The 21,289-nt window shown below is 32.2% G+C and overlaps 1 protein-coding gene across 1 annotated transcript; it reads right to left on the bottom strand.

Moving 5' to 3' along the window:
* Window positions 1-11,438: 11,438 nt before the first annotated feature.
* Window positions 11,439-18,205, bottom strand: LOC124372733 (oocyte zinc finger protein XlCOF6-like). Its single transcript, XM_046831143.1, has 2 exons — window positions 18,189-18,205; window positions 11,439-12,767 (listed from the first exon to the last, which is right to left on the bottom strand). The coding sequence occupies exon 2, from the start codon at window positions 12,714-12,716 to the stop codon at window positions 11,682-11,684; it is 1,035 nt and encodes a 344-aa protein (XP_046687099.1). The 5' UTR covers window positions 12,717-12,767; window positions 18,189-18,205; the 3' UTR covers window positions 11,439-11,681.
* Between the last annotated feature and the right edge of the window lie 3,084 nt (window positions 18,206-21,289).

The raw sequence follows: 21,289 nt of genomic DNA, 5'->3' as shown, positions 1-21,289 counted from the left end.
CACACCAGGCACACAAGTTAAACCTCACAAATCTTTCTCATCAGTGGTCAGTCATAACGTCATCAAGTCATAAAGACTTCCCTCAACTTAACTCTATTAGGCCTATTCAAAAACCGATTCTCGCAGATAATTACTATAACACTTTAATTGGCAGCGAAGATGAGGGTGAGATAACGGAAGAAAAGTGGATGGCAACATCTCACTAGAAAGCCAAAGGACAGACGAGCACCTTTTAACAACAAGAAACACAACTGTGTCTAGAAACAGAAATTTAAAACCCTCATCAAATATCCCTACAAAAGGAAAAATTGCTGAAGGTTATAGGCCTAGTCCTAAGCAAAAGTAGGTCAGGTGAGCTTACTGAGGATGAAAGAGCCCACCTCAAAAAATCGATGGAGGAATTCCAGGCAAAATTATATTTTGAAAAGCTAATGATAAATGCAGCTGCCGATAATGGCTGGCAACCCGATGCAAGCTGTCAATATAGTTTCTAGAAAATATTAAACAGATTCTCGTAGGCTTGTCAGTGGGTATTGACATCGTCAGTAATGACAAACAATCCACCTCTTAGGATTATACAATGGAATATTCAGTCTCTTAAGTCAAAACGGGCTGAATTAGAACATTTTGTTACAATTAATAACATAAAACTCATTGTACTCCAAGAGACCTGGTTATATCCAGAAGAAAATTTTACCTTTAAAAACTTCAGCACGGTAAGGAATGACAGATATGATGGGTATGGTGGTACAGCAATCCTAGTACAACAAATCTCTAGAATGGAAAGTGGTAGCAGTTCCAGGCCTGGAAAACTATCCAATCCAGTTTTACAGGTATTTGAAATATTAAACTTAGAAAAATCCTTATTTATATACAACTGCTATTGCGCTCCAAACAAAATTAGATCAAACTCTATGGAACAAATTATTTCTTTTGCAAAAAGAATTCTCAATCTTATGTGGGGACTTTAACGCTAAACACCCCTACTGGTCCAGTGATGGGCGGAAGGATTATAGAGGAATTCAAATTTTCAATACTTACTATGATTCACATTATATTCTCCTCAATGATAAATCCAGTACCACAGTAGGATCCCCTGGTAGGAGACCCTCTACCATTGATCTTACCTTTGCAACATTTCAACTGAAACAGAGGATCCTTTCTTGGAAAGTGATGAAGGACTCGATGGGTAGTGACCACTACCCTATTGTTATAGATATGAATGTTCAAAACCAAAATAATCCCACACCATTTTTAGACCAGGCAAGTTTTTCCAGGATAGAAACTTCAAAAAAGCAGACTGGTGTGCATTCTCCAATACTGCCGAGAAAGCCTCTGTACAAATTCTAACTGTCAAGGCCAAAGGTGACATAGAATATGAGGATTTTATGAAAGTTCTGAAAGAATCAATTATAAATGCAGTGCCAAAATATCACAATGGCCCAAAAGGTATTGGTTTTAACTCAAAATCCTGGTGGACACCAGAGTGTTCCAGGGCAGTTGCCATCAGAAGAAGGTATTTTAGCCAATTTACGAAAGGAGATGACACCTGTTAACTATAGCCACTACAAAAAAGCTCATTATGAAGCAAAACAAATCATAGTCAAAGCTAAACAATCTGCATGGCATTCACTATGCGAAAGATTAAATTATAATAATAAACTCTCAAATATGGCAAATGATAAATGGACTAAAGCAAGGAAAGAATGCTTCAAATAGTTTCGAAAAGTATTTAGCAAATGACAAGGACCTAAGCTATAAATTCATGAAAACTATCTCCCCAGATTTATGTTCCAGAAAAAATCAGAAATTGACCTCCCCATCTTCATGAAAAATAGTAATAATCACCAACTTGAGGGTGAATTCAAAAGAAATCGAACTGGAACATGCCATCAAATCTAGGTCCCAAGTCCACCGCCCCTGGATTGGATGGTATTAACTATTTAATCTTAAGAAATGTTGCCCCCTTCAGCCAAAAACCCTTCTGCTAATTGTCTTTAACAACATCTGGCAGGGAAAGAGCATCCCGGAATACCTGAAAAACATAAAGGTAATAGGTATATTAAAACCAACAAAAGATAGGACATCTGAAAACTCATATAGGCCTATCTCATTAATATCCTGTATTATGAAAATATTCAATTTAATGATTAAATACCGCCTAGAATGGTTTACCACTAAGAAACAAACTTATTCCTGACAACCAATTTGGTTTCAAAAAAGAAGAGTGGAAGCAATGACTTCCTGCTGACCCTGATAACCGAAGCTCAGGTAAGCCTTACAAACGATAGAAACTGCAGTTGTTGCAATCCCTGGACTTAAGTAGCGCCTATGACTCAGTCTCCATACCAACACTTGCAAGTAAGTTATATGTTTTAGGAATCCCAACAAAATTTATAATGCACATTTTTAAATGGTTTAGTTGTAGAAGGTTGACCTTCATCAGCAATCAGGGTACCTTCATCAGAACTGCATATAGAGGCCTTCCCCAGGGGTGTGTGCTCAGTCCAATATTATTTTCACTGTATACTGCAGACATCGGTAGGTATATGCCAAGACAGGTACAACCTCTACTGTACGCAGATGACATAACCCTAATCTATAGTCATAAAGAGCTAGACATTAGTGCAGCTGGGATCCAAGAAGCCTTGTCCAGCCTTGAACAATACCTGTTAAAGGTATCACTTAATATAAATCCAAGAAAGTGTAAAATTATCGTAAATAAGTAGAAAGGAAAGAAATCATAAATCCCACATTGACTGTTGACAATTCAAGTCATTCCTGTAGTCAATAGCCATAAGATCTTAGGTATTATAATCGATAATAAATTAAACTTTAAGGAGCACATCCAATCACTGGTAAGCAAATCCCTAAAAGACCTTGACATCCTGAGGTCACTGGCTTGTGGGAGGCTAGGTGTCCACCCGCAGCTTCTAACAAAGGTATATAAAAGTGTAATTAGATCTAAGCTGGAGTATGGTTGCTTTATTTTTGGTCATGCCCCAAAAGTCAACCTTAAAAGCCTACAAATAGTCCAAAACCATGCTTTAAGATGCATTCTCGGAGCTATGAAATCTTCCCCAACTAATACTCTGCATGCAGAGGCAGCATTACCTCCCTTACATATAAGGAGAGAATTCTTAACAGAGAAAAATATTGTTTAAAACACTAAGTAATCCACAACACCCATGCTATGTGAATATAAGATATTTACATGCAGTAGCTTATCATCATAAGTACTGGGTCAAAAAAAACCAAACCTCTATACATGGAACTGGTGAACACAGTAGATAATCTGGCGAATCTAAACAATATTGCAGTAAGTGATTCAAATCTTTTGGAATTCGTTGATAGCCCCTACTGCTTAAGAACTTAAAATATCATTTGAACTAACAGATTGATGACACAGTTGGGAAAAAATCATTACTCCCACCTGAAGCCATTAAAGCATTATTTTCTAGAATTAATGAGAAAGAAATATGAAAACTATCTAAGAATTTACACTGATGGCTCACGAAGCAAGGATGGCGCAGGCTCTGCCGTGTATATACAGGGACTTAAAAAATAGAATACAAATATAAACTTCCAAACCAGGCATCCAGCTATTCCGCAGAACTGTATGCCATAAAGAAAGCTGTTGAAATAGCAAACGAAACAAAATTATGATAACATTGTAGTATGTTCTGACTCAAAAGCTGCTATACTAGCCATAAAGGCAGCAAGTTCAGCAGATTATGAAGAAAATCTGGCATCAGCCAATTACAATCTGCATGATGAGAGGTAATAAATACTTCACTTTTCAATGGGTACCAAGTCATGTGGGGATAGGTCCCAATGAAACATGTAGATAGGCTGGCAAAAGAGGCAACCCAAGCAGGTGAAGAACCAACAGATTTTAAAGTGTCATTGGAAGATTTTGTTGGCACAATTAAACAATCACTACTTGCCCCTGATAGCCCCTCCCCATGGTATAATAATTACAAAACTGAGTAGAAATAAAATAGTAACGATAAATAGACTAAGAATTGGACATGCTTGGGTTAATGAAACCCTATTTAAGATAAATTGTTATTTCACTCCGTTATGCCTCAAATGCAATGCAGGTTCCATAGAAAGTCTTCAACATTTGATCTTTGATTGTGTGCAATATAACGACTTCAGACATGAATTGCTCACTAAACTGAAAGCGAAGAAAATAGATCCACCTTATATATTGAAAGATCTTTTAACAAGCTTTGATATGGAAATAATATTGGAAATTGTAAGTTTTCTTAAATCTATAAATAAGGTAATATAACAAAAATAAAAACACACAAACTAACATAACTTAAGTCTTGAAAGTGACGTTACATACAAGAATGTTTATCGAGGTTTCCATGCTCAAAGTAAGCAGAACCTGCTGAAACTCAGCAAACAAGAAGAAAGAAGAAGAAGAAGATCACGGGTTCAAATCCCGAGGAGGTCCAATCATGTACTTTGTACTTTGGAAATAAAAACCAGTGCACTTCGAAGCCGGCATAGCTGACGCTTAAATGAGATTTAATAAAACTAAAAATCTTTTTACTTAGGCTTAATAAGTCTGCCTACGCACCTGTAAAATTGTAAACATTTAGTGCAAAAGCCAATTTAAAAGTGATTTTATGATAAAAATTAAACATCCTGTACAAAAAATTGTATTTAATTAAATTTTAATCCATTTGTTATCAATCAGGTTTCATTGGATTTGGAAATAAATGGTGCAACTTTATGTCTCTTCACATTTCTATGTTTTAACTAACTATGCTAATAGTTTCTATTGATTTTGAAATAGCTTTACTTTAAAACTTGAAAATTTGTATGCTGTTATTTTAGATATCAATGCTAAATTTCACATTTTTATCTTATGGTATGTTAAAATATATGATTAAAAAATAATAAACAAATAGATAGACTTACGGAAAAGTGGACCATAAACCCATATTGATATTGAGAAATAAGTTTGTTCCGAGCCAAAAAATAAATGTTTCAAAAACGTTCCAGTCAGTTCAGGGATACCATATATATTACTTTGTTTAAATAAGTGGAATGAGATTTAAAAACTTGATGGTATTTTATAAATAGATCCTATACTTCGTTTTCAGAAAATCTGAAATATTATTATTTTACTTACTTTCATATGATAATGGTCTTTTTAACGCCAACATGTAAGCAAATTAATTAGTAATTTTAACACACTTGCTATAAATTTAGAAAATAATAAAATATATAATATGAGCTACTTGTAATTAAACTTCAAGGGGAAGTCCTTGAACATCATGAATACCAGGGAAGTAAAATAAAATCTTCCATCAATAAAAACAAACATTGTGTATTTGGAAAAATACATAAACATACACATTTTCATAATGATCGGTCAAGTAGTTTCTGAGTGTATAAAGGAGATATACCCAAACAGTCATTTTTTATATGTGTGGTGTGTGTGTTTATGTGTGTGCGCGCGCGCATACAAAAAGTGAATGAATGAAGGCATAATTGGTTTTTTTTAGTGCACTTTGGTCGTATAACGTTGCATGCACTGTTGGCTGTAAGATTCCAGACGAAATTTTATTAAATCACAGCTTACATGTTTAATCCAAGAAACGTGTTAATCTATGATTTAACCTAAACATTTTGCACAATTTTCTTGTGTTATGTAAGCATTGCTTATTATAAGGGATAGTTCAATTTTGTGCAGATTTTGTTTTGTCAAGAACGTTATACAATTTGACTTTATAAAATTAAGTAACAGATTATTATTTATGAATTCTTAAATAGTTGCTACTCTTAATATAGGCAGAAATTTCTACCTCTTCCTGTGAACTTCTCGTTAATTCTGTTATGTATATATATATATATATATATATATATATATATATATATATATATATATATATATACATAAATATATATATAAATTTTACTCTTATTCATATTTTTAGTTATCCCTCCAAGGTAGAAAAAAAACCAATATTGAATCGTGGGGGCTCCAATAAATTATTGTTTGCTAGCCTGGACGACCTTACTTAAATATAAGTGATGCCTTTGATATTTTCTGTGAACTGTGACTCCACATACTGTTGCCTATTGTTAAAATAGAATATAAACTAATTTTGTACTTTTTACTATTCCTGAATATTTTAGTTTAAAACCAGCATTTGGGACACACTGCAAAAGGCACGTAGATAGAAGCTTTTGATTTGGTAGGTAGGAACATTCGTTGGAATAAATTTAATGGGAAAACAGATTCATGGAACCTTGTTGTCTTGGTTAAAAATTCCCTCTTCAACACACTCCAAATTGATATGATAAACAGAATGAATAGTCTACCCGTTCTCATTCATATTAAAAATCACTCACACATAGAGAATGTAACTGGTTTATTTTGCTTACTTTTCTACATTTTAATAACTCATACCCACAAACTATGCTGACCAAGTAGACATTCCTTCTAATAAAATTGTTCAATTATTTTTACTTATACTATATAGTATAACGCTCTCATACCCTTTTGTTAATATCTCTTCTTATATTGTTTTTATTATACTCTTCTTGTATTATATATATATATATATATATATATATATATATATATATTATGATATATATCTTATATTATACTGTACTCTTCTTATATTATTGTGAAGTTCGTTCGTCGACTGGACAAGGAGGAGTTTCTACGGAGGCGACGTGTGAAGAGGACCCTCTCAACTCGTCACATCGGTGCAACTGATGACCGTTCCATCTAAGTCAACGAGTCTCTGTCAAGGGCGAGACGGGCGCTGTACGCTCTGGCGAGGAAGTAACAGCGCGAGAAAAACTTCAAGTTCCTCTGGGTGAGAAACGGCAAGATCTTCCTCAGGAAAGAATAAAAGGCGCCAGTCAGAGTTAGTCAGAGAAGTAACTTCGATTTATTCATTGCTGAATTAAGTAGCAGACATTTAATTCCTGAAATAATTATACTAACAGAAATATGGATAGATAATGAAGAGTTGCAGTTTTTTTAAATTCCTAATTATAGAAGTTTTTCAAATGCAAATGAAAATCAGAGGGCAGGAGGTTTAGCAATTTTTGTAAAGTTGGATGTTGAAATTTTTATATGTGAATCGGTAACTTTAAAACAGCAAATCTAATGATATTAGAATTGAAGTTTTAACTCACAGAGGTTTTGTTTGCTTACAATTTACAGGCTGCATAGCTTCAGCAAGGACGATTTCCTAGTTGAGATTAATAAGTATTTTCTTCGTAATAATATTTTTAAAACAAAAAAAGAACGCTCTTTTCATCGGGGACGCTAACTTAACTTGTTTGAAAATAGTATGATAATTGACAATTACAATGCATTTCTTTCCTCAAACGAATTCGATTGTTTATTGAAAGAACCAACTAGAGTAACATCGGAATCAGTTTCATGCATCGATCACGTGTTTGCTAGATTAGCAAACAAAGTCAAGACTCAAGTCGATGTAAAGGTAATAGACGCGAATATTACAGATCACAGGATGGCTGTAGTGTGTGTGCGGGTTGTCGTGGGCGGGGGATGGGTGGACGGACAGGTATCAGCTGATTCTGCCGGCCCCTCCCCTCACTCCTATCGCGTAGATTACGACGGGCTTCTTGCACGACTTGACCAGGTTAAATGGGTAGAGGTCTACGACGATAAAAACCCGTCAACTGCGTTTGATACTTTTCATAATACCATCCAAACAATAATTTCTGAGAGTAAATTTGAACAATGAAGCAAAACACACGGTGTTTTAAAAATTAAACCTTGGATGAGTGATTGTATTTGTAAAAAATTAAAATAAAAAATAAACTCTATAAACTCGTTAAGCATCACCCAAACAATGAAAAATTAAAATTGCGTTATAAAAATTACAGGAATAAACTACAAGTTGAAATCAGAAATTTAAAAAATTCTTATTACGAAAATGCTTTTCATAGATGTAACGGAGATTCGAGGACTACGTGGAAGGTTATAAACGAAATAACAGGACAAACGTCAAAATGACCTCCCATACAGTCTTTGAATATTAATAGTAACAAAACCTGCGATATTAAACAAATTTGTAATGAGTTTAATTCATTTTTTGTCTATTGTAGATAAGCTAGACATAAAAAAATTAAAACTAATAACTTTGACTTATGTTGTTATAAGAGATTTTTTAAATTATATAATTCAAGCAATTCCATGTTTTTAGCTCCAGTAGTGGTAGATGATTTAGTATCTGTTATAAGAGATTTGAAAAATAACACCTCGCCTGGAATTGATAACATTAGGTCACCTCAATTAAATTGATGTATCCAAAAATAATGAATTTCTTACTGTACTTAATTAACTTAAGTTTTGAAAAGAGCATATTTCCGGATATTTTAAAAACCGCTGTGGTAATTCCTTTGCATAAGAGTGGACCGAATAATGACTGCAACAATTTCAGACCGATATCTTTACTCTCAACTTTTCAAGATTTCTTGAGCAAACCCATTTCTTTAGTAAAAATCGGTTCAGTTTCAGAGAGGGCTTGAGTGCTGAAACTGCGTTAAAAAACTTTATGGATGACATACTTGAAGCGATAAATTCAGGACGCAAAGTTAGTGGATTATTTTTGGACATAGAGAAAGCTTTCGACATTGTAGATTATGACATTCTTTTAAATAAATTATACTGTTGCGGTATTAGAGGAAACGTTCTTTCCTGGTTTTGAAATTACTTAAATAATAGGAGACAATGTGTAAGAATTAGCAATACCTTCAGTAACTTTGGTATAATAAAAAGTGGAGTACCCCAAGGGTCAGTATTAGGTGCAATATTGTTTGTAGTATATATCAATGATCTCTGTAATTCAAATTTATATGGTAAAATAACATCATTTGCTGACGACACAGCATTAACTTACATAAAAGATGACTGGAATGATGTAGAAGAAGCACTGAGTATAGATTTAAAAGCCCTTCAATGGTGGTTCTCAAAGAACAATATGTTGATAAGTTCGGAAAAACAATGTACTTAAACTTTAGCCTGAAAAAGATCCACAATATTTTACCAATCAAGTTTTATACAATTGTGTGAGTTGTTTGTGTACAAACAGAGTGTCCTGAGTGTGCAATTGAGTCTCAGGCTGACAATTTGAAATACCTGGGAATCTTGCTGGATAGGGAAATAAACTGGAAAAAAAATACATAGACATGGTAAATAAAAAACTTAATGGTGTTTTAAGAACCTTTTATTTTCTACAAAATATGTATACAGAGGAAGTTATGAGAATGTTATATTTTTCATAAGTAAACAGTAGATTCGAATACGGAATATTTTGCTGGGGTGGAACCTATGAAACGAATTTAAAGCCTCTTCTAATGCAACAAAAGAAATTCATTGATTAGTTAAAAGAAAATGTGGATACGAGCCATCTCATCCATTATTTATAAGTTTAAAAATTTTTCCAATTACATATTTGTTTGTGTATAAGGTTTTAAAAATATTTTATGTCACTAGTGGTAATTTGCCTGTATTAATTAATATCTACAAAAATAAATTAAGGCACAAAGACAAAGTAGCAGTTCCAAAACCTAATTTAACTATTTTTAGAAAAAGCTATTGTTTTTAGGACCTAACATATTTAATACAATACCAAAAGATATAAGTAATTAAAAAAATATACATATTTTTTCAAAACTATTGAAATTATGGCTATTAAGTAAACAGAATATAAATTGTTTTCTGCATACCATTAATTAAAACGTTTTATTCGGATCAGAATTGCACATAAGTATACATTTAGAAGGAACATAGATATTTTATAAACGGGAGTTTTTCTAATCAAAATTAATTGTCAACATTCTATCTGAGCTGTCATGAATTTAATTTACTATGAAGGAACCTCTGCACAGGCTTTGCCTTTAGAGGCCCTATATATTCATAAAAATATGTTTCATTAAAATATTTGTTAGTATAATCATATAACAAGTATTTCCTGTTTTACTTTTAGATTATTTATGTAAGAGTCATCATGCAAGTGGTATATTTAAATGTGTGTTAAGTACTAAATATTGTTAAATTGATACTTAAGTTATTAGTTTACAATTCTTGTAACTTGTTTAAAAATTATGTACGTAACACTTTTATGAATAAATATATTCTTATTCTTATTTTATGGCATTGTGTTCACTGATTTTAGTTACAGCTACTCAAGACAGATCTTAAATCATTTCTTACCTTTGTGAATTAATGTGTGTGTTTAGACTGACCCTCTTAGTGAAGTATTATATCAATTAGGTAGACTCAAATGGTTTCTCAATTGTTTGAGAATATATTTTAAATTCTAATTAAAAGTGCTTGTAAATTCTGTTGCACACAAAACATTAACATGTTTTCTAACCTATGTGAGTTAACATATGGCTAATTAAACACGAACTTAAGGTACACTTAAAACTGCACAGCTACCACTTAAATGGTTTCTAACCTGTGAGTTGACAGGTGTCTTAACTCACCCTGATGGACTTGAAGTTGCACCGGGAATACTTAAATGGTTTCTCACCTATGAGTTAACGTATGCACTTTTAATTCTGATTCAGTACACTTAAGGCTGCACAGAAACGATTCAAATAGTTTTTCAACTGTGTGAGTTAACAAATGTCTTCTTAAGCCCAAACTTGAAGTATACTTATAGCTGCACAGGTACAGTCCTTAACAAGAGTACAGTAGAGTCCCGTTAATCCGACCTAATTGGGACCGAGCCCTATTCGGATTATGTGATTGTTCGGATTAGCCAGAATTACAGAAAAATACGGTTTTAAACTTGAGAATGGGTCTATTTTGTTATAGAATTATCAACATTGTTTATTAAAACATGTTTTCTGACTGTTGCATTGTATTTCTTAACAAATAAACGTGTTTGCGAATACTAAGCACATTTACCGTATTTAGTGTGAGAGTCCTATTGTTAAGCAATGTGAGCGTATTGGATATTGTACGGGTCCACGCGCTACGGGACGACGAGAACCTGGGTGATAAAGGAGAGTTGGTGCCACACGCAGACGGTGCAGCAGCGCTTAACCTTGCACTACGATACTTAGAGCAACAGGCTACTGCTACACCTGCCGATATCATGTTTATGACACGATGGCGAAACTACGCGTCATCCAATAGACTCTCTTCAATGCGACAGAAGACAATAACTGAATTTATGTCTTTTAACAATTAATATTGTACTCAATAATAATATCAGTACTGTACATCCAATTTTTGTTTGATTTCACTTCTTAATACAGTAATTTAATTCATACTATTAACCTATAAGTTTCAATTTGGTACTGTATTTAACTTCATTATTTATGTACTGTACCGTACATAATTTGTCTTAATAAAATACTGTATGTCTATTTAATTAAAGTTTTATTTGTTTATGTACGAAATGATGCACCCATTTTCATGTTTTATATAATTAGTTCCTATAACTGTTCATTATCGTTATAAATAATTCCTCCTGGCCCTGTTCGGATTAACCGACGTTCGGATTACACGTGTTCGGATTAGCGGGACTCCACTGTATATAGATGCACCTTATGAGCACATTAACAGATGCACTGAATGTTAACTCACATGGTGAGTTAACATGTGAATTTTTAGACACATCCTCTGAGTGCATGAATAGATGCATAGGGAACACTTAGAACGGTTTCTCTTCTGTATGAGTTAACATATGTCTTCTTAGATGCCCCTTCTGAGTGCATGAATACATGCAAAGGAAACACTTAAATGATTTCTCACCTGTGTGTGTTAACATATGCCTACGTACATTACTTATCACAATACTTCCATAATCACACAAGGAACACTTAAATGGTTTCTCGCCTGTATGAGTTAACATATGTTTTCTTAGATACACCTTCTGAGTACAAGAATAGGTGCACAGAAAACACTTTAACGGTTTCTCTTCTGTATGGTTTAACATATGATTTCTTAGATGCCTCTTCTGAGTACATGAATAAGTGCACAGGGAACACTTAAACGGTTTCTCTCCCGTGTGTGTTAACATATTATGTCTTCTTAGATGCTCCTTCAGAGTACATGAATAGATGCACAGCGAACACCTAAATTGTTTCTCTTCTGTGTGAGTAAATACATGATTTTCTAACTGCCATTTTGTAACACTTGCATAGCTGCATTGGGAACACTTAAATGGTTTCTCTTCTGTGTGAGTAAACACATGTTTTTGTAACAGCTGTTTTGTAACACATGCATAGCTGCATTGGGAACACTTAAATGGTTTCTCTTCTGTGTGAGTAAATACATGACTTTGTAACTGCCGTTTTGTAACACTTGCATAGCTACATTGGGAACACTTAAATGGTTTCTCACCTGTGTGAGTAAATACATGATTTTGAAAATGCCGTTTTGTAACACTTGTATAGCTGCATTGGGAACACTTAAATGGTTTCTCTTCTGTGTGAGTAAATACATGATTTTCTAACTGCCGTTTTGTAACACATGCATAGCTGCATTGGGAACACTTATATGGTTTTTCACTTGCGTGAGTTAACATATGTGTTTGTAAATTCCCTTTTCTTATACTTGCATAGTTGCACAGGGAACAATTAAATTTTTTCTCTCCTGTGTGCGTTTTTAACATATGCCTTTTTAATTGCACACTTTTCATGCTTGTATAGCTGCACAGGGAACATTTAAAAGAGTTGTCATCCATGTTGTAAATTCAGCACATTTTTGGGTGGCTATCAATTAAGGTACATCTATCCTGAAAACAAAACAATATTACACATGAGAATTAGTAATTTCAATAAAATCCTTTTATAAATGAATATTATTGGTAGGTTTATACATGAATATTGGTAGTCTGTTAACTGTTAAAAAAAGATTTGTGGCAATGCATTCACTTTATACCACTATCAGTTATCAACAGCCAAGCACTATTACTATTTAAAGTGTGTTGGAGTATACACTTTGTGTAGAAGTACATAGTGCGTACTATACTTCGCAGACCTGTAAGTTGTTTAAAACCTAATAAACAGATCTTTAGTATTATTGTTTAATGAATAAAGTACTATTAAACGAGACTTGTAAGAATTAACTTATAATAGTACTGCATGAGGTACAGAGGTGACTAGTTTATGTAAAGTGATCGTTCATAGTCTACAAACCTTTTTGCTCAATGAGAAATTTATCACGTGAATTTGTGTAGCAATCAAATAAAATATAAGAGGTTATTTTTTAAATTGTACATACAAGATCCATAAGTAAAATAGTAGCAACGATAACGGCATAAATTACATGTTGGTTTATCTAAACTTTAAAAAGTTAGGATTGATTATACGTATTAAAAACTATAATGAACTAATATCACTAACGAGATTAGATATTTGTGAAAACATGTCCACATGGCCACAAGTCCTTTTTGTAGTGTATTTTTATTTCCTGTTCTATCTACAATACACAAAAAGGTACAGGAAAGAAGAATTTTATAAGGATAAAAGCACTATGGTTAATCAATGAGTATTTAATTTTGCCCTCAGCAGGCCACCCCCAAACAATAAACAATGCCACGCAAAAACAAGAATTGAGTGAAGACAAAATAAGTGTCGTCTATATAAATGTAAAATACTATTTTGTTCTTTGAAAAGAAAACAAGAATCATGAATTTGTACTGTCTTAAACACAAACCGTGTAATTACCAAAGTCATAGACTTATGAGTATTTTTTTATTTTACTTACAATACCAATTATATATAGTTTAATAAACAATATAATCATAAATTAAAAATTAAATTAAATAAACAAACAACATTGCCCTATTAAAATACATGAACTTTGTCCTATAAACAACACATTTATAAAATACAACAGTGCAATATTATATTGAAATACTAATACTGAAATATAAATTACAATGACAAAAACTATATAATAGTTATTGAAAATTAGGCAAACACCTAATTCAAACCTTAAAAATTTAATGTGCTAATATCACAGGCCGAAAATTCGTCAATAAAGTAAACATTATTTTTCTTCAATTATCTATTACTTTTCTTAACTGTTTTAAGTGCACATCCCATGCATTCTTAGGCAGTTTATTAAATAATTCAATCTTCATACATACTCGTTCTGGCTTTTCTAATCTTACTAATACTAAGTCTAGAAGATGGTTTTAGCTATTAAAATAATCATGGGTTTGTTTTCTTCTACGTTATTCTATGGTTATTTAAAGATCCCTTACCATCGATCAAGCAGCTATATATATATACAGATTTAGAAGAATCAATATTTTAACATCTTTGAACATTGGTAAACATTACTCCCTTAATTAATTTATTTACTTAGACTAACCATGTAATTCTGTCACTGAACATTATACTTAAATAGGTACGGTATATACTCGTATTCGATCCACTTTTCTGCACGTCCAAGAATTATAAAGTTCCACAAGTATATATCTTAAAGGCATCGGGAAAGTAATCAGATCAGAATAAACATTTAGATTCAGGGATAAACAAAACAAATTCACAATATTTTTTCAAAAGGAACTCCGAAACACCAACGAAACCAGGTTCAAATGACCCCAAAAATTTCCTGACAGTGGTATGTTGTTGCGAGTGCTACTATAAGTTTCAATTTGCCGCTTCCGCGAGAGAACACGGTAGTCAGCTGGGTCAATCAACTGGTCATGAATGGGAACCTACTGCTGTCTCGAATACTCCAGCACAGATTCTGCACTGGTAGGCAAGCTAGAAGAGCAGATTTTTAGCGTGAAGTCATGTACAACTATAGTTAGGAGTAGGGTGGGTAAAAGGGATAGACTTTTTTAATTATATTTTAGTTCAGGGTCTCAGAGAGCATAAATAAAACAAGTTTCAACAAAATTTGAAATGTTCAAAGTAAAAACTCTTTTTATTTGTTGATTTGATATAGAAAGAACCAAATGTAACAAATAAAACAATGTAACATTTAGCTACTTTTTGTTATTTTGGAGGATAAACTTGTCCGACACCTTGTGACTCAAATAATACATGTACATTACCATTGTACTTGTGGCCATTAGTCAATACCATTACTAAAATTTTACTTAGTTTGAATTAATTGTGAACAATAATGATTGCAGTATAATAAGCAGCCACCACCCCAATAGAATTATTCCTTGATATTCATGTCTATCTAAAAATACTTAAAACAAAATGTCGAACCAAAGGTACACAATAGGTATTTCAAATAACAATATAGTTCCATTACAGATAGGCAGTATTAGTGCCAGTAACAGGTTATTCGGTGGAAAACTTACGGGGATATTGTTATTTCAGTAACAACTAGGCTAAATAACTTAAATACATTAAAACATAAAACCAATATTTAATACTTATATTTTTTGTGAGGTCTTTCGATAGCGAGGCTATCTTCTTCAAACACATCACACAAAAATAAAAGTACTATTAAATATTGGTTTTATGTTTTAATGTATTTAAGTTAACAGTAACCAATATAAGCTCCATCTACAGCATTTCAACTGGGCTGAATGTTTTGTTCTCATAATAACAGCCGCAGCCATTTCGTACAAACAATGAGACTAGGAATGGAAATATTAAATATTATAGTTATGTGATATAAGTAGGTTTAGAATAGGTTATCATAAATATGTTACTAGTAGTACCAAAGTTAAAAGATAACCTTTACAAGCGATCATATAATCTGAGTTTGAATTTGGTTACTATCTCGAGGGTTGTTTTCTTTATTTTTCACAAGTGCTGGGAGTGCAAAAGGCGCCACCAAAGCCCGAATTGATGGCCAAGGGCATTTCTGGCTGGTGCTTTCCCGACCTCAGATCATGTTACAGATCATCCAACTTCTACGACGTCAGATTACGTTGGTTTAGATCAGTTACAACGGTAAGAGGTTACTGGAACATAATATCTCAACACGTTATTTTCTAATAGGTTTTTGACAAACAAGAGTATTTTCCGTCTCTAGCAGCCATTACTCAAATGATTTAATTTTGTTTGAATTAATTTGGAACAATAATGTCAAATTGAATTACGTTAAGACTTTAAAGATTGTATTATATTTCCATATGTAAAAGAAATATATGCACTTTAGGTTATAGAATATACCACAACTTTATCTATACTAAGTTTGAGAGGCGTAGTACTTTTAATTATCCCTTTACATGGTACACATGTCTGACAGCATTAAATCGTTCTAATCAAAAGTTTGGTCATTCAAGTGTTGATTCGATTGTGTTGGTAGCCGGATATTATACTTCAGCCTAATAATGTTGAACCAAATTGAGTGTTAGGCTTTTAACATTGTATTATAGTGAACTATATTTTTAACATAAAAGAAATATAGGTATTTAAGTGGGTAGGGTACGATAAGCGGACCCGGTATTTTATATCGAAGAATGTAATCATCGATACCTAATATTCACATCTCAAATCCTAGACTATCAATTGATATAAAAGTATCTATAGTCCCCAATAACAAACTTATGTTTTAAATTAATATGTAAATTTAATATTAACAATGATAAAACAAATTATTGTGACCAAAATTAGGAAAACATAAGACGACCATATTTGCTCCTCTCACAGTCACATTTGTTTCTTTCCCACAAATTTCACATAATGGGTTTTTCGGTACGAGTCCAACATGTTGAAGCCACGTAAAACATGTCCTATCATCTTTCAAAGCAATGTTGTGTAGTTTTCTAAAATTGACTGCCATTCTTAATAATGAAATGTTACTTATGTAAAATTGAAATATTACCTTACGTGTATTATTTGAAAGTGTTTGCAGCTGTTGATATATCATTTAAGTTAATTGTTCAAAATAATTAATTAGTATCGATTGATTATATCGATGGTTATGATAAGTAATATCGGTTGCCAATTTCGATTTAAAAAATCGGGTCAGTATATCGTACCCTACCCATTTAAGTTAATATTATAGAAAATAATGCCTTACTTATTTTTTATAACTATAAAAAACAAACATTTATACAATTACAGACAATATGTTATGGTATTTTTGCACATACTTATGACATCAGAACTACATACATTTATTAAAAAGTCGTAGTTCATTCATTTAAACCTTTCAGTGCCAGACATTATTTTGGAATGTTAGTGAATAATGCCAAAGGTATTTTTGCACTTGTATCCAAAAGTTGTTGTATATAAAAAACCGGGTCCGCTTATCGTACCCTACCCACTTAAATACCTATATTTCTTTTACGTTAAAAATACTATAATACAATGTTAAAAGCCTAACACTCAATTTGGTAGTCGCTGATCTTAAGATTTACCGAAAATAATACCATACTTATTTTTTATAACTATACAAAACAAACATTTATACAATTATAGACAATATGTTATAGTTGTAATATTAAGTCAAATATTGCCTATACCTTGATTATCAATAAATTATCCATTTTTCTTTGGGTAGGGTACGATAAGCGGACCCGGTTTTTTATATCGAAATTGGCAAACGATATTACTTAATCATAACCATCGATATAATCAATCTATTCTGATTAATTATTTTGAACTATTAACTGAAATAATCTATATCAACAGCTGTAAACACTCTAAAATAATACACGTAGGATAATATTTAAATTTTACATAAGTAATTCTGGTTATTAAAAATGGCAGTCAATTTAAGAAAACTACATGACGTTGCTTTTTCGTGGCTTCAACATGTTGGACTCGTATAAAATAACTCATTATGTGAAATTTGTGGGAAAGAAACAACTGTAACTGTGAGAGGAGTAAATATGGTCGTCTTCAGTTTTCCTAATTTTGGTTATAATAATTTGTTTGATCACTGTAAATATTATATTCATATTTAAATTTTAAACATATGATTGTTATGAGGACTATAGGTACTTTTATATCGATTGATAGTCTAGGATTTGAGATGCGAATATTAGGTATTGATGACTATATTCTTCGATATAAAAACCGGGTCCGCTTATAGTACCCTACCCTTTTCTTTTACTGACTTTACTACATTTCTTAAGAGTGATAGCCATAATAATAACTATATAACTCTTTAGGATAGAACAAAAGGAGTAGGCCTAACATGATTTTGGCTATTTATAAAAACTTACAGAATAAAAAAAATTGTTACAAGTTGTAATTTAGGTACTCTTCCTCCACTATGTATTTACGAGTATTTTCATTCAGTGCGGACCTTGAACGATTCTCACTAACTTACTTCAGAAAGTACGTTTATTTTTAATGTAAACTGATAAAATAATAACATAAAAATATTACATTATACTTATGATAAATGTTCTTAAAAGCGTCCGGTAACCTAGATGTTGGCACTGATAGGGTAAAACAATATTGAGCATTGAAGGAGAGTTAAATAAGCAGCTTACACTTGTTAGTCGATTATTATCGAAAGAATTTATATATTATTATCCAATATCGATTTTATATAGTAATTTTACGCAATAAGAATTATGTTACATTAACGACAAAAATAATACATTAGGATTCTAAAGAAAATAAACATGACAATGTCATTAACAAAAATAACAAACTATTGTCTTTTTTTTTTCTTTTTTTTTTTTTTATTCTGTTTATAATAAAGGCTCGTGTATACTCCCATGCAGCCTCGTGTTCACTGTGTTGTTAAACCTCTGTGGTAATTTAATTGGGAAGAATTAGTTATTTTTATAAGTTTTATGGTTTAATGTATTGGACATATATGTTTTTGTGTACCTATACTGTTTGTGTTTGTTATACATAGCGGGATTACTATGGGATTCTATAGATGGATATTCTGGATTTGGGGAGTCCTTCCCGCCAGGGGTCCTTCAGGCATTCCTAATCCGAAATATGGACCACGGATATAAAGGCCAAAACCAGGATACATATATGTATTGTGTTTTGTTATTAAATGTATTTGTTTATGGTCCTGAGAAAGTTATTTATTTCTTTATATACTTTTGTGTTCTCTAATTTCATTAAATACGTTAAGTTAATATTAGATATTGATGTTACATTTTTAATTACCTTAAAAGCACCGATCTCTTGCATATTCGTAGGCTGGGCATTGTAAAATTACATGGTCTAGTGTTTCTCGTTGAGCTTGAGTGCAGCTTAGACACAATGGTGTGAAATATTTTTTATAATATTATATAGTTATCTAGCGTTTACCTTAGCATGTCCAAACCTTAATCTTATTATATTTACCACTTCTCTCTTCTGTTGAAGTCTGCAATACTATACCATCGATTATGAATAGTCGTTGTCTGAATTTGCTTATACCATTGCGCTTTTTTGTGATAGTTTGGTACTCCTGTTCATTTTCTGCTGCAGACTTTCTCCGTTGGTAGGCTTTGAAATCATCTGGTGGAATGTAAATATTTGTTATCTTGTTGCCGTTTATTATTGAGTCTTGGCTAGGCTATCTACGTATTCATTACAATAAATACCTGAGTGTCCCGGGATCCATTGGAATGTTACATTTTTACCACTTTTAATAACTTCATAGATAATACTTACTGGTATGCCTTCTCCTTTATAGCTGTTATAGACTTTATCGAGTGCTTGTATAGCTGCTTGTGAATCGGTAAATATTACTATATCTTGTTGTTCTATTGAATTAAAGGTTTGTGTTTGCTTTTAAAATAGCAAGTAGTTCAGCCTGAGTAACTGGAAACCTGATTTTCTAATGAAAACTTACCTATGATGTCCAGCTCTGGGACATAGTAAGCTGCACCTGTCCCCAATGTGGATTTTGATCCATCAGTGTAGAAGTGCAAATGTTGTTCATAGTTTGGTATTGATTAGTTCCAAAAAGGTTTGTTTGGTAATTGTGCTATTGCTTACCTTTTTTGAAGTATGTGGATTGTCTATGTTGTGCTTAAATTTAATATTGTTGGTCATCATTAATATTGGATAGTTTGAAATCCCAAAAGGTTTTGTAACTTTCCTTTTTTAATATATTTAAATCTAAGGAATGAATTTTTGATATAGATTGTATGTACAGTGGCAGATTTTTTTTCTTCCAGTATGGCATACAGTCTGTCAACATTTTAAGAAACATTAAACTTCTGTATGCTGGAATGATTTTTCATGAGTTATGATTTTATAAATCAATTTATCACATAGAAACTTTCTTCTGTTGCTTAAGGATTGAATACCGCTTCTGCTTGTAGAGCAATAATTGGTGTTGTTTTAAAAGCGCCTAATGATATTCTTATGGCTTGGTTTTGGATTGAATCTAGTTTTTTTTAATTCTTTTCTACATGCATGTCCATAAAGAAATGCTCCATAATCTAATTTTGGCTCTTATTAAGCTTTTAATATATAATTAGTGCAAACTCAGGTGTTGCACCGTTAATGCCACAAACTACAGACTTTATTATATCAATGTCTTTTTGGCATTTTACAAACAATTTATTAATATGAATTTTGAAATCTAACTTATTGTCTATAATCATACCTAATAGTTTAATAGAACTTACTACAGGTATTATTTGATTATTAATTGTAATTAGTTTATCGTGTGTTAATGTTTTTTTTTCGTGTGAATATTATTACCTTACTTTTGGTTGCATTGAATTCTAGATGGAGTTGACTGAAGTTTGATTGTACTGTGCTGAGGGTGTGTTGCATGTTTGTGTAACTGACTGCCTCGATATGTTTTCCAGAGGAGTATAACACAATGTCATCTGCAAATTGAAGTGATTTTACATAATTAGGAATATAATCATTAATGTGTGCTATGTACAGTGCGAACAACAAGGGACTTAGAACACTACCTTGCGGTAATCCCCTTATTCGTGACCCTAGTTATAGTTGACTTAGAGCTAATTAAAATTAATTGTCTATTGATTAGCCATGAATTAATATGGGAAATAAATTTACATGGAATATTTATAACACTTCAGCTTTTCTATTAATTCTGGTATGTGTACTGTATCATAAGCATTTGATAAATCTAAAGAGGCAGCAATAGTAGTTTCATTGTAAGTCAGTGCAGTTTGAATTTCTGAAACAAAATTAATTAAATAATCATTACATCCTATTCTTTTCCTAAATCCATATTGGGTATTTGGTAGAATGTTAGAGTTTTCAACAAACCATTCCAGTCTACTTTTAATAATTCTATTAAATAATTTTAGTATGCAGGGTATTAACGGATATAGGCCTATATGAAGTCTCCCAAATGTTTATTTTTTTTCCGGTTTCAAGATGGCTATAATTCTGCTTTGTTTCCACTTACTTGGTAATTCTATACTTCCATTCCATATAT

Source organism: Homalodisca vitripennis, unplaced genomic scaffold (genome assembly GCF_021130785.1).
Source record: "Homalodisca vitripennis isolate AUS2020 unplaced genomic scaffold, UT_GWSS_2.1 ScUCBcl_3890;HRSCAF=9691, whole genome shotgun sequence".
Lineage (NCBI taxonomy): Eukaryota > Metazoa > Arthropoda > Insecta > Hemiptera > Cicadellidae > Homalodisca > Homalodisca vitripennis.
The sequence above is the reverse complement of the archived record's forward strand: the minus strand, read 5'-3'. Positions and strand labels throughout refer to the sequence as shown.